This window comes from Propithecus coquereli, unplaced genomic scaffold, assembly GCF_000956105.1.
Source record: "Propithecus coquereli isolate 6110/MARCELLA unplaced genomic scaffold, Pcoq_1.0 Scaffold6, whole genome shotgun sequence".
Taxonomy (NCBI): domain Eukaryota; kingdom Metazoa; phylum Chordata; class Mammalia; order Primates; family Indriidae; genus Propithecus; species Propithecus coquereli.
In genome coordinates, this window is record NW_012151951.1 from 6,582,575 (window position 1) to 6,595,043 (window position 12,469).

The window sequence follows — 12,469 nt, forward strand, 5'->3', positions numbered from 1 at the left end:
TTATGAGTTTGACATATGAAATGATTATGAGTCTACACTCATGTTTCTCACATAATAAGGATAGAATAAACTTTCTTCTAATTCAAAAAAAAAACCAAAAATAACCATTCTCTTCTATAATAGAAGCAGTTGAGGTGTCAGTAAGTAATGCAACAGACTGTCCCATCACAGCCTCCTGCTCCATACCCTACCTTCCCCACAGACTAATGGCGTAGCCCCATGCAAGCCCCTGATCCCTGATCTTGCATGAGGCTATCTGCACTTCCATTCTTCTGCTCTAACTCAGAGATAAGTGTTTCATTTTGTTGTTGTTGTTGTTGTTTTCCATCTTAGGAATTTTGCAGATTTTAAATGGAAGTGATACCATCTTCTGAGAAAACATAAATAGGAGAGGTTTTTGGTTTTTTTTTCTTTTATTTCAGCATATTATACGAGAGTTTTTAAGAGGCTTCAGTATCCTGCTTATGAGAATAAATGCAGTAATAGGATTTTTAGTTAGGCAAGTTTGACTCACTGGTTGCTAATAGTGTTGAAAGGAATCCTAACTATGTCAAGACGGGGGTTAGGAGAGCATAGGGATATTAACAAAGACCATTTGTGGATATCTTATATTTTCAACATCTTCAATCAATGGGTCCCACTGGTCATATCACTTCAAAGTTACACCAAAAGCCCTAAAACATTTCATTTCCCACTGCTTAAATGCTGACTTATTTTGACTCAAAATAGCCAAAGAGAAAGATTCTACCTATTACAATAATGCCATAGACAATTCTGCTATATTACTAATAAATTCTTTAAGTAGTTTCTAAATTTAGTCATAATATCAGGAAACATTCAGAATGACAAAACAGAAAAACGAAAGTCTTAATTATAGTTTGTAAATGTTGAAATTATAAGGAGATAGTAGGCATTGTTTTTGTTTATTAAAATTTCAAGGAAAAAGGCAACTGTATGGCCTAGAGAATGGCTAAAATTCTAAAAAAACTAAGAATACTAATTTCTGAAGAGGATGAGGAGCAAAACGAAGACTTATTCATTGCGGTTGGGAAAGCAAATGGTACGGCTCCTTCGTAAGACACTCTGGTACCTCTTACAAAGTTAAACATAGTCCAGCAATTGCACTCCTAAGTATTTACCTAACTGATTTGAAAACTTAGTGTACATTAAAAATTTGCAAATGAATGTTTATAGCAGGTTTATTCATAATCACCAAAAATGGAAGCAACCAAGTTACTCTTCAACAGATGAATGGAAAAGCAAACTGTAGTACATCCATACAATGGAATACTATTCGGGGTGAAAAAGGAATATGCTATGAAGCCACACAAAGACATGGGTTAATTCTGAATGCACACTGCTAAACAAAAGAAGCCAGTGAGAAGGCTACATGCCATATGATTCCATGTATGTGACATTCTGGTAAAAGGCAAAACTGTAGAGCAGCAAACAGATCAATACTTGCCAGGGAATTGGAGAGGATGTACAGCTGAATAGGGATATTTTAGAGGAGTGACAGTATTTAGTATGATACTATAATGGTAGTTATATGATGTTATACATTTATCAATACCTATAGAACTTTACAGTACAAAGAGTGAAACTTATTGTATGCGAATGTTAAAAATATATATACATGTAGGAGGTCAAGCTATCCCAGGATGGATTGAAGATCATAATAAAAGAATGTACTACAGATGTATGATAAAACCTCACTAGAGGTGGTGGGGTAGAAAGGTGCTTACCTAAGTAACCTTGAAAATGAGTGGAGTCTCTAAAATTCCATACATAATCCCATATTTCAAAACTAGCCATAGGCACTATATTCTATTTGATAAAATTGTTTACCCTGGGAGTTTGTGTTAACAACTCTGAAACAACTATACACATACACTACAGTTGAAGAATTAAGTAAGTGGATGGCTAAAGGGAGTCATATTTCTCCCAGTTAGAATAGGAGGTTACAGGCAAGCAAGAGCAAAAGGTTAGAATAATCCATTCGATAATGGAGTAGAATAGGAGACATCAGTGTGACCTTATATTAAATAGTTAGCATAATACAGATACATATAGAAATATTCATAGATAGGCATACATACGCAAGTTAGTATATACACATATATTTTGTTCTGTCAGCTGAAAGGGCCTAGAAGCAAAAACAGTTCAATAGCAGTAAGTTACACCCAATGCCCAGAACATAGTTTCTAATATCATTCTCTAATACAAGGAATCGGAGATCCCTGGAGAAATGGCTGATTCTAGGGGACTGGGGCAGGAAATATACAAGATGAGTTTGGAACATCTTATAGCACTAGAAAGTAAGGAAGTGCACAAAACACACATACACACACACAATGAGCATATGTCAAAGCAATGATGGGCATATGAGTATGTATCAAAGCACACAGGAAACAAGTGGAAGATCTGACCAGTACTCTTCAAAACCGTCAAGGTCATCAGAAACAAAGTCTGAGAACTGTCACAGACAAGAGGAGCCTAAGGAGACATGTCAACTAAGTGTAATGTGGTATCTTGAGTGGGATCCTGGAGCAGAAAAAGAATAGGTAAAACATAAGAATATCTGAATAAAGCATAAAATTTAGTTAATAACAATGTACCAATATTGGTTCATTAATTGGGACCAAAGTACCATATTAAAGTAAGATGTCAATAATAGGAGAAAATGGATGTGGGATATATGAGACTTTCTCTACTATCGTCACAACTTTTCTATAAATCTAAAACTATCCTAAAATTATAAGTTTATTTATAAAAAAAATTAAAGGGAAAAGTAAAATCCTGCCTACTGAAGAATTCTAAAAAGAGAACAACAAACAGTTTGAAGAATTTAGGAATGTAAGAGGTTGTCATCCCCCTACGGAGGTGCTGGACAGAAAGTTGCTAGTAATAAGGAAATAATACAGTAGAGATAACCTAAGAAGACAAAAATAAAAAAGGAAGAAAAATGTCTGTCATGTTTTTCCAGTAAAGGAGAAGTACAGAGAAATTTGGCAGGACAAATGGGAAAAGGTCTGTCACAAGATTCAGAGGTAAATGCTCCTACAAGAAAAAAATACCCATAAAAGGAGGGAAACCTTCCACATTCCTACTCAATATCCTTGTAACTTCTAAAACTGATTTGTATAATTTAAGGATCAGTATTTATTAAAATGTTTATTTTATACATATAGAAGGCAGTGTTCCCATTCAGTGTTCTCATTTCTTCTCAGGCCTCCCTACTACATCTAATCATTTCAGGGGAACAGAAAACCAGAAGTTCTCTCCAATTTACATAGAACCACAACCCAAAGTCTCTGTTAGGAATTATTAAATGAGATACTGTGGCAATATTCCTAAACTTTTCCATAAAAAAAAAATGGCATCATAAACACAGTCTTTTTGTAGACTTTGTGCTGGCCCAATGATGTCTCACATGTTAGGCCACCTACATAGCAAGACCAGCTTGAAATGTCCCCGCCAACAGAACTGGCACAGTGTTTACCACGGCACGACTGTGAAACCATGTTTGTGCCATGATGGGAAACACTATCACCCTTTCTTTGCCTTTTCAACACCTGAAACCTAAAGAAAATCACAGTTTCTAAACTTAAAATGATCCAAATTACAATTAAACTGCACTCTCCTCAATACTGATGAGAAATACACATTTTTGACACTGTCACATGCAAGCAAGTATTCCAAGTATATTCTGAAAGAGCAATGAACTAAGCAAAATGTGACATCATGACGATTCCAATAATTCAGACAATTAGAAAGGCTGTGTGCAATTAGCATCAGAGGGGTGCTGACTTGATAATCTCAGTCCGATGACTCTGGAAGGCAGCATGAAGTAGTGAGAAGAACACGGGGTTTGGAATCAGACTGAACTGTATTTAAATCCTGCCTCCATGGCTTGTTAACTCTTACAAAAGTCATTAACAAGTTGACCTTGCAAAGCATCAGTTTCCTCACCTTAAAAAGTGAGCAGTATTGACCTCCTGGATCTCATGCAAACATTATTTTCTGAATACTCAATACTAACAAGAGCAAACATTTATGTGGCATTTGTTTGTTATATACCAGCCTGTTCTAAGTATGTACTTTGTATAAATTAGTTCATGTAATCTTCCTAGCAAATCTAGGAGATGTGTAATTACATCATCTCCATTTTACAAATGAGAAATATGAGGTATGGAAAGATTAAGTAAATCACTCCAGTTCATACAGCTAGTAAGTAGCTGAGCTGTGTTTTCAACCCAAGTAGTCTAATTCTAATCTTTGCTCTAAATCACTACATTATAATAACATCATTAAGTTATTTCCCCTCCAACCACCTTAATTCTAATTCATCTTATTAAAATACTTAAAGTATTTACATTTAACGAAAGAGAAAACTGATCCATTACTAAGTTATAGTAACAAGAACTATAATGGCAGGAGTTACTTATTGTTATCAATCTTAATTCACCAACAAAAATGGTAAATCGTTACTGCACCAACTCATTCTCCAAGATCTTAAATATGTTAAACATATTCTAATTATGTAATTTATTTTAAGAAAACCCTCAAGGTAGTCTTAACACTAAGTGAGGCTAACTAATTCTTTACAGTTTTATTACCAAGTAAAAGGCTTCTAAAAGCACATTCCAAATCACAGTGTAACAAAAAAGTACATACAAGTTGACATGTAAACACCAAATTATTACCAATAAAAAACAAACAACAACCAAAAGCTTCATAGCTAAAGATTCTGGAATCTGTGGCACTTTATAAAGGGCTCTGATTTCACAGAATTTCAGAATCCCTGACACCAAGAAAATATTGTGAGAAACAAGCCCCACCAGCACTATCCCAATAAAATAATCCCATGATAACATTAATCCCATTCTGACTTCAACGTATTAAGTTTTTAAAGAAGACAAAGCACACCCTGACAGATCTTTAAAACAGAGAAAACATTAATGAATATCCTTTCACAACTCATGTACTTCCTAATTATTTTTGAGAGAAAATGCACTTAGCAAGAGCAGTATAAAACCATGCTTTGTGCAATACCTAGCAAATAACTGATGTTCAGTTTGCTATAATTCATCAGTAAATGGATTAAACTAAAGCTCCCATTTCTGTTTGTTCTCTAACTTACTGTGGGAAGTCTTTTTCCTACACCCCATCTGCCCCATCTTGTAGCTCTCGAAGCTCTACAACAACTGAAACACCCACAGCCCCCTTAATAGTATTAAGACTTGTTAAAACTGAAATAGTCATAACCCCATTTATATTTAACTTATTATGACAAAGAAGACTATGCAATTTATCATCCTTCTCCCTTAACTCTCCTACTCATTCTCTGTCTCCCTGTCTACCTAAATTCAAGCCACAGAAACCAGTGGCAACATCTCAGCAGCAACCATAGTACAGACCCTTTAATACACGTTTTAGCATCACATTCAACCATTGCAATTTCCAAGAAAATATTAAATTCCATGCCTCATAAGAGCATAAACACATTTTTACTATTTAATTGGAGCTAAAAATGAGCTTTGCAGATTAGGGATAGAAAAGGTTTACATTTTTCAGACAACTAAAATTAGACCATTTTGGTATGCAAAAGACATTATGTACCAAATAAAGCAGTAAATTTAACACTAAAAGCCTTCGGCGGGGAGGGCATTGCTCACAACTGTCTTTCTTTGCATGGTCAGAGTTTCAAGGACCTCTTAGGGCCTCTTTCAAGTACTGTTCTGCATTATCACAGTGATTACCAGAGCACCACAACGTGGTGAATAGAAGGCAAGGAGCAGACTGTCATCAATATCCCTAATTGGTCAGCAATGAGACAGAAAATAGAAACAACTGGTTTCTAAGCCAACAAAAGTGAAACGGATGGAAAAAAAATTGATATCTGGAAACAGTTCTTTCCCATTACTCCAGGGGCATGAATCACTCTGTAGTGCACATGTGTTTCCAGGAAATCCTATAGAAGAGGTGAGAGAACAAATGCATGACAGAGGCATAGTTATGCCTTCACCAACTCACTTTCTCCCTTTCTTCAGGTCCCCTTTTTTATTCCATGCCACCCCCTAAACTCAAACTTCAACCTGAAGAGCCAGTAAATGATCAAAGTATCTAGAGGAGTTAATACTAACTGGACAGAGATGGTCATTTTGGAAGGAGAAAAATTTGCTACTGTGATCATATTTTGTAATTTCTATTACTTCAATTATTTATTGACGGTAGGTAAAGTATAAATAACATACAAAGAAGTGAATAATTAACACGTTTCTAGTCTCTACTACAACCTTGTAACAAGCTAAAAAGGTAAGAGAAATATAAATTTGTCAATCTCAACCCACTAATATTCTAACCACACTCCCCAAAGGTGATAAAGTTGGAACATTGCCCTCTGGCATCCACAGAGAAGGTTGCTGGGCATCAAAATTTTTCTTAACTTGGCTGAAACACTATTTTTCTGTGCCACCCCCCACCCCACCTGCCCAAAACCACTTATTAAATATTTTCTTGTATGGTGCTTTTCTGTTCAGTGGGCTAACCGATTCTTTCATTCTCATAAATAATTGCACAAGAGAATTTAAATGCATCTTTTTTCAAAAGATGGAATCTAAGCAAGCCAAGAATAATCAAAGTTCAGTGACTTGTTAAAGCTTTCGTTGAATATGACCAGTAAAGCCACTATCTTTGTCCTCAAAGAGTCTATATTTCAAGAGTTATGAAAGGACATTATTCAAAAAAGAATAGCTACGTCTTAGGTACACAATCATCTGTGCCAGCATTTGGTCGACAGGTGGCAGGCTTTGAGTTTAGTTTTATTCTCCAGAAATTTCAGTTTTACAAAATGGTGCTTTAAATCTTAACAACCTGTCATTACTTAGGGGGAGAAAATAATCATATCTAATATGTCTTTTGTAGAAAAAGTTAATGTTTATGGAACTCTAAACACTGTTTTACAGTCACCTTTTAAATTATAAACACTTCACTTATAACTACTGTTTCCCTAATATTACCCAGTAGCACACTGCCTGCTGCCCTGTTCACTCACCACCTACTCTGTATCTCATGGCAACTTTGGAAGGGCAACTAAGCTGTGCTAGGCCAACACGGTCCCCTCGTGGTCACCAAGGCAAATTGCCTGACCCAGGTTTTCTCTCTGTGGAAATTGTCTACACTCATTTACAAGCCACAGTTCAGATGCCTTCAGCACCCCCTGTATCTTCATTATGTTTGAAGGCCTCCTACTTCCTCGAACTCAGTGATTCTCAAGGTGTGGAGCACAAGGAAAGGAGATACGAGAGTCAGGGAAACGTTTAGAAACTGGGTCAGTAAGGAGCAACTTTGTGAAATATTAAACATCCCTCTTAGTGGGGCGTCATCTCACCCCACCCCTTGAAATCACAATGTGTCAAGAGAAATAGATGTTACTGAAAGGAGAGTTCTTGAAAAGGAAAAATAAGAAAATTTTAAACAGCTCTTGGGTAATGCCCCTTTTATTCTCATGCCTCATATTCTCCAACAGTAAGGTTTATTTGGGCAGTACAACATCCCTGCAGCTGTACTGAGATTAAGGTAAATGAATCTCTGGCCCTCCTCTTCACAGTCTGTCACTGTCCTGTATGTTATTAGAGAAAAACCACTTACATCTATATGCCGCACCTCACAAAAGGTCTATTTTCTTATTATACTATTTTGTGTTTACAAAAGTTACTTAGGATGAAAATGTAATCAGTGGGCAGCTGGATTCCCAGCTTGAGTGTAAAAGGGGTCAGACAGCTTAGAAAGATCTGGTAGACTCATGGGTTGAGGTGATCTGGAATCTGTTTGTAGGGGAAACTCAGGTATCTCCAGGAAAAGTACTTATCCTAAAGGCAAACAAAGACATGCAAACAAGTTTGCCCAGGCTCCGTCACCCGATTCTGAGGGAGGAGTGACTCTGCATTCTGCATGGAGTTGGTCACTAAGATTTGTTTCTCTCCACCACCACCCTCCAGCACCCCATAGACTCCTATCTGGGTCATAAGGTAAAAGGATTCCAAGAAGAACTGAAAGAAATATTTCTCACTAAAAACCTCTGTAAAACATTAGGGCAAAAAATATTTCTCCTATAGATCTACTCTGCATGGAATACAACGCAGCTCTCACACACCAAGAAATTCAGAGAGTGATAGCGCAGCCCATTACAGTTCCTTAAGGCTGCGTGATTGGATGCAGTTGACAACAGTACTTTTCTGCCATGTTGGGAGCACCCAAAAACAGCCCCTCTGTCATAAATACAAATATCTTTAAGGTGGACACACCCTTGGCCTCAAGGAGGGCAGAGACCTCAGTAGAGGACCTTCTTCACTAATAAAGCCACACAAGGGGCCTCTGAGTTGTAGAATCCGTTGTGAGAACCTGTGAGCCACCTCCAGCCCCAACCAGAACCTCCCAGAAATAGTAAGAGTATGACTTTGAGAGGAAAGAAAGATCCTACAATTTCAGCTGAGGGTAAGGCCCAGAGAAACATAGATTACACAAAGCTAATGCTACTAACATATGAATATTTGAAAAAGTTTTCCTGGAATGTTAAGTATTTTTGTTTTAATGTTTTTCAATCTCCAAGTAAATGGAATGCATGTAATTTCCACTCAAACATGGTAAGGAGTATTAAAATTAAATCACTTATAAACAAGGTCTTGGTTACGATGTGCCATATTCTCCAAACCTCTTTTTAGTAGAAAATGAAACGTTGACACCTTTCCTTTCCCCTCTTTCATTCTCTCTCAACCATATAAATATATAGTTAATATACCTAGGATATTAGCAGTACACTGAAGAATTCCTGAGACGTCTTCAATTTCCTCTTTGTTGGAATGGTCTGCATAGGAGCATCTGTTAGAGATATTGTGGAAATTCTTTTCTGCATCCCTATAACTAAGAAGAAAACAAAATTAGCAGGAGAAATTTTTGAACACATCTGCGTATGCACTCATATATACACACACAAAGCACACAGAGCATATGCATTTGGCATAATCACATTTTAAAATAACTGAGGCTTTAAGACATAATTCTGGCATAACCCACCATTCACATCAGCATTAGCAGTAGAGACCTGGGTCTGGAGGCTATGTGCGAAAAAATTCAGGAAAACCAAAAAAATACATCAGCTTTGTATAGCTAATATCCCTATGTAAGCACTTCGTCACTGCTGATCATCTGTTTCTATAAGGAAGTTGCCTAGAAAAACAAAAATCAACAGTACTAATTTGGTGCACTGGCATTCAACTGTGTTGAAAATAAACACATCTTAAGCTCTATTACAGTCAAGAAGATAGTAGTATGGTGTATGGATAACAAATAACAAATAAAGTGTTTGGAGTCTGGCAGAATCTAAGTCATAGTCTCACCATTTTCTATCTGTAAGACCTTGGGAAAGTAACCTAATCTCTGTTAGTCTTAACTTTCCTCCCTTACAAAAACGGAGGTGCCTCCTGAGTTCTTTTGAGGACACAATGCCTGTGTAACTGGATGTTGGCTGGGACTTTTTGAGTTGCCTCTGAATGAGAGCTAAGACACCAAAGCTCAGAAACATCAAGGCTAAGTGCTCCCACATTCCAAAAGAGTAGCCAAGACCAAAGCTCTCATTCAGGACCTAAGAAGTAACTAAATAAATAGCCACGGCTCTGTCACCCCACCAGCAGCTTACAGAAGCAAAGAGATAGAAAGAATTCTAAAGGATATTCTCAGAAGAGTGAGTAGTCAGCCTAGGAAGAAAGTGCTATTATATTTTTCCCTCCCCTCTTGGAAAAGGAGAGAGAGAGTATTCCCTGCAGAAGCCCAGTTGGTAAGTGAAGGGTTCACAACTGGTAGAGATTGGTGGTTGGGAATCTCATTGCCCAGTGAACATCTGCAGAGACAGCAGATTCCTGATCATACCCCTGTGTCTGACTGAGTAGAAGAAGATTCTGGAGAGAGTTATTGACAAGAAAAAGAAATAGAGCAAAATTTGGAGCAACCTACAGGACCATCATTTGGCAAGGCAAAAATATGAGTTTCATATGGGTTAGGAAGATGCCCCTAAAGAGAAGAAAGCTTGAGATGTCCAGTTGTCGTGCTGCTTTCCCAATCTAGAGGCTGCTGGGGGCAGGAATCCCATTAGCAAGACGGTGTGAGTGCTGTCCATAAATACAGGAGTTGGGGCATCGGAAGCAGTCAGGGCAGAGCCCATACATACACCTCACTGAAGGCATCACAGCCAAGGGAGGACCGTACAACCACCAGTGAATTAAAGAAGGCTTCTGCCATTTTCCATTTCATCCCTGCCTGACACATCAGAAGAGAAAGGGACCCAGAAAGGAATGGTCTGAAAAAGAAGAATAAAAACCCATATCATACCCTCTCTGCACTGTATCCAAGTTCCTCAGGCCAAGGCCTGACCCAGGCAGAGAGAGGGACGTGAGAGTTAGCCTGGATATGAGAGTGAAGATTTAAATTGGTCGGGAGTGGACTTCATAATCCCTGGAAGTACTGAGAAAACAGAGCAATCTGTCCAAGCTAATATCAAAGGGGATTCATCCTAGCATGTCTGGCACAATTGGAGAGAAAAAATAAAATGGTTTCACTTTGTACACCTCACTGAGATCAGACTCCAATAAACCTAAGCAAAATGCTTACCACAGTTTCTAGAACATAGAAATCAATAACATGTGGAACGGACATTAAATACAGACAAATACAGGGTTATTTTTAAATCAAGCTCCATCGTTTTTATGAGAGTGACTTTAGCCAAAATATTTTTTCTCTCAGCCTCAATTCCCTGATCTGTAAAATGAGCTTAATATAATTTTATGAAATATACGATTAGGATTAAATAAAATAACAGATGTAAAGCACCCAGCAGCTTGCCTGAAAGTAATCAATAGGTATTAGCTTTTGCCTAATGTGCTGTTTATGTTCAAAAATATATAGTTTTTCTATGTAAATATATGAAAAAGAAGCTAGGTCATTTTTTAGATAAAATAATTTAAGCCATAAAATCTGACCACGGAAGCGTAAGTAAGTAACATCGTTGAAGTTTGTTTCCCAGAGTAATCAGGGTTCACCCACTCTTAATTCCACTTCTAAGAGTCTACTGAAAATATTCTGGCTTAATTTCTCTTCAATCATCAAAAGAAAAAGAGAACAGAAGGCTGGCTGTATAAAACAAACATAGATCCCACAGTGATAATCGGAGCAACAGACTTTAATTTTAGAGGACTACAGTAAATGGTGTCCCAGATTAATAAGAGTTTGGGCAGCAGCTCTACCCATGATATTAACACAACAATGCTTATTCTGGCAAAAAAGTATAAAACGAGTGGCATGATTCTGAATACATATTTCCTTATGCTTTATTGCTTAAAATATATAATAAGTGAACATTATATCTCAAAAAAATCAATTATCACGTGTTTTTCATGATAGTTTACTAAAGAAATCTCTGCTTTGTCTACACTACCATAGTAATCCATTTTTGTGAGCTATAGACCAGTAGGAGTCATGTAGTACAAACATGAGTAAGAGCAGTTGGGTTGAACACTCTAGAGACAGAAATTTAGGTTAAAAAAAAAAATCCAAAGCAAAAGGAATTCTCTGTAAGAAGAAAACTGTAGCTGGAACATGAACTGGGCATGCCCAGCTCCTGATGCCAAACAACTGATTCCAAACTTTTCAAGGTCCCGGGAATACGGGGAAAAGATACAACAGGAAGACAAAGGGAAGACAATTAACAAAAATTGAGAGCAAGAGTCAGATACTAATTAATAATAAACCAACTAATATATTGACGACCTTGGTGTACCAAGCACTGTACTAACAACTTTATATGATTATGCAACTTAACACATTGTTATCATTAACATTACATTTAAACTTCGCCCTCAACCCTGTTATTATGCCCATTTTTTAAATGAGAAAACTGAGGCTCAGGCATTTTAAGTAACCCGCCCAAGATCATTCAATAGCAAAACTTGACTTTAAGTCTAGTAAGTCTTATATGTCTACCTTCAAAGCACAATCTCTCCCCGACAAAGACATACAGAGAGAAGAAAGGGCACAAGATAATGGCAAGAATGAAATCAGAAAAAAAACGCTATCATAAACAAATATTCCTCTATCACGAGTCCCTTTTAATTCCTAAAGTGAACCCTGCCTGTCTCCTACTGATCCTTCTGCTTCTCACTATTCCTTCCACCTCACACTGACAGAAAACTAGTCCACTCCCCAGAAGCTCGAGTTAAAGAGCAACTAGCATAAAGATGCACACTCAGTGCCCCCTTACCCCTTCCAGGTTGAGGGAAGAAGACTGTGCCACACAAACAAGAAGCTCTCCAAATGAGCATGAATGTGTAGCATTTATTTAGTAATCAAAATTTATCACAAGGTTGCCTGGGCGCGGTGGTTCACGCCTGTAATCCTAGTACTCTGGGAGGCCAAG

At 37.4% G+C, this 12,469-nt stretch overlaps 1 protein-coding gene across 2 annotated transcripts in view; it reads right to left on the bottom strand.

Annotated features, from left to right (window-relative positions):
* The window catches only part of GUCY1A2 (guanylate cyclase 1, soluble, alpha 2), a 356,160-nt gene that overhangs the window by 309,098 nt on the left and 34,593 nt on the right, over positions 1-12,469 (bottom strand). For both annotated transcript variants that reach the window (XM_012659179.1, XM_012659180.1), the window contains exon 3: positions 8,804-8,925. In XM_012659179.1, coding sequence (XP_012514633.1) covers positions 8,804-8,925 — 122 coding nt within the window. The remainder of the gene's footprint in view (positions 1-8,803; positions 8,926-12,469) is intronic.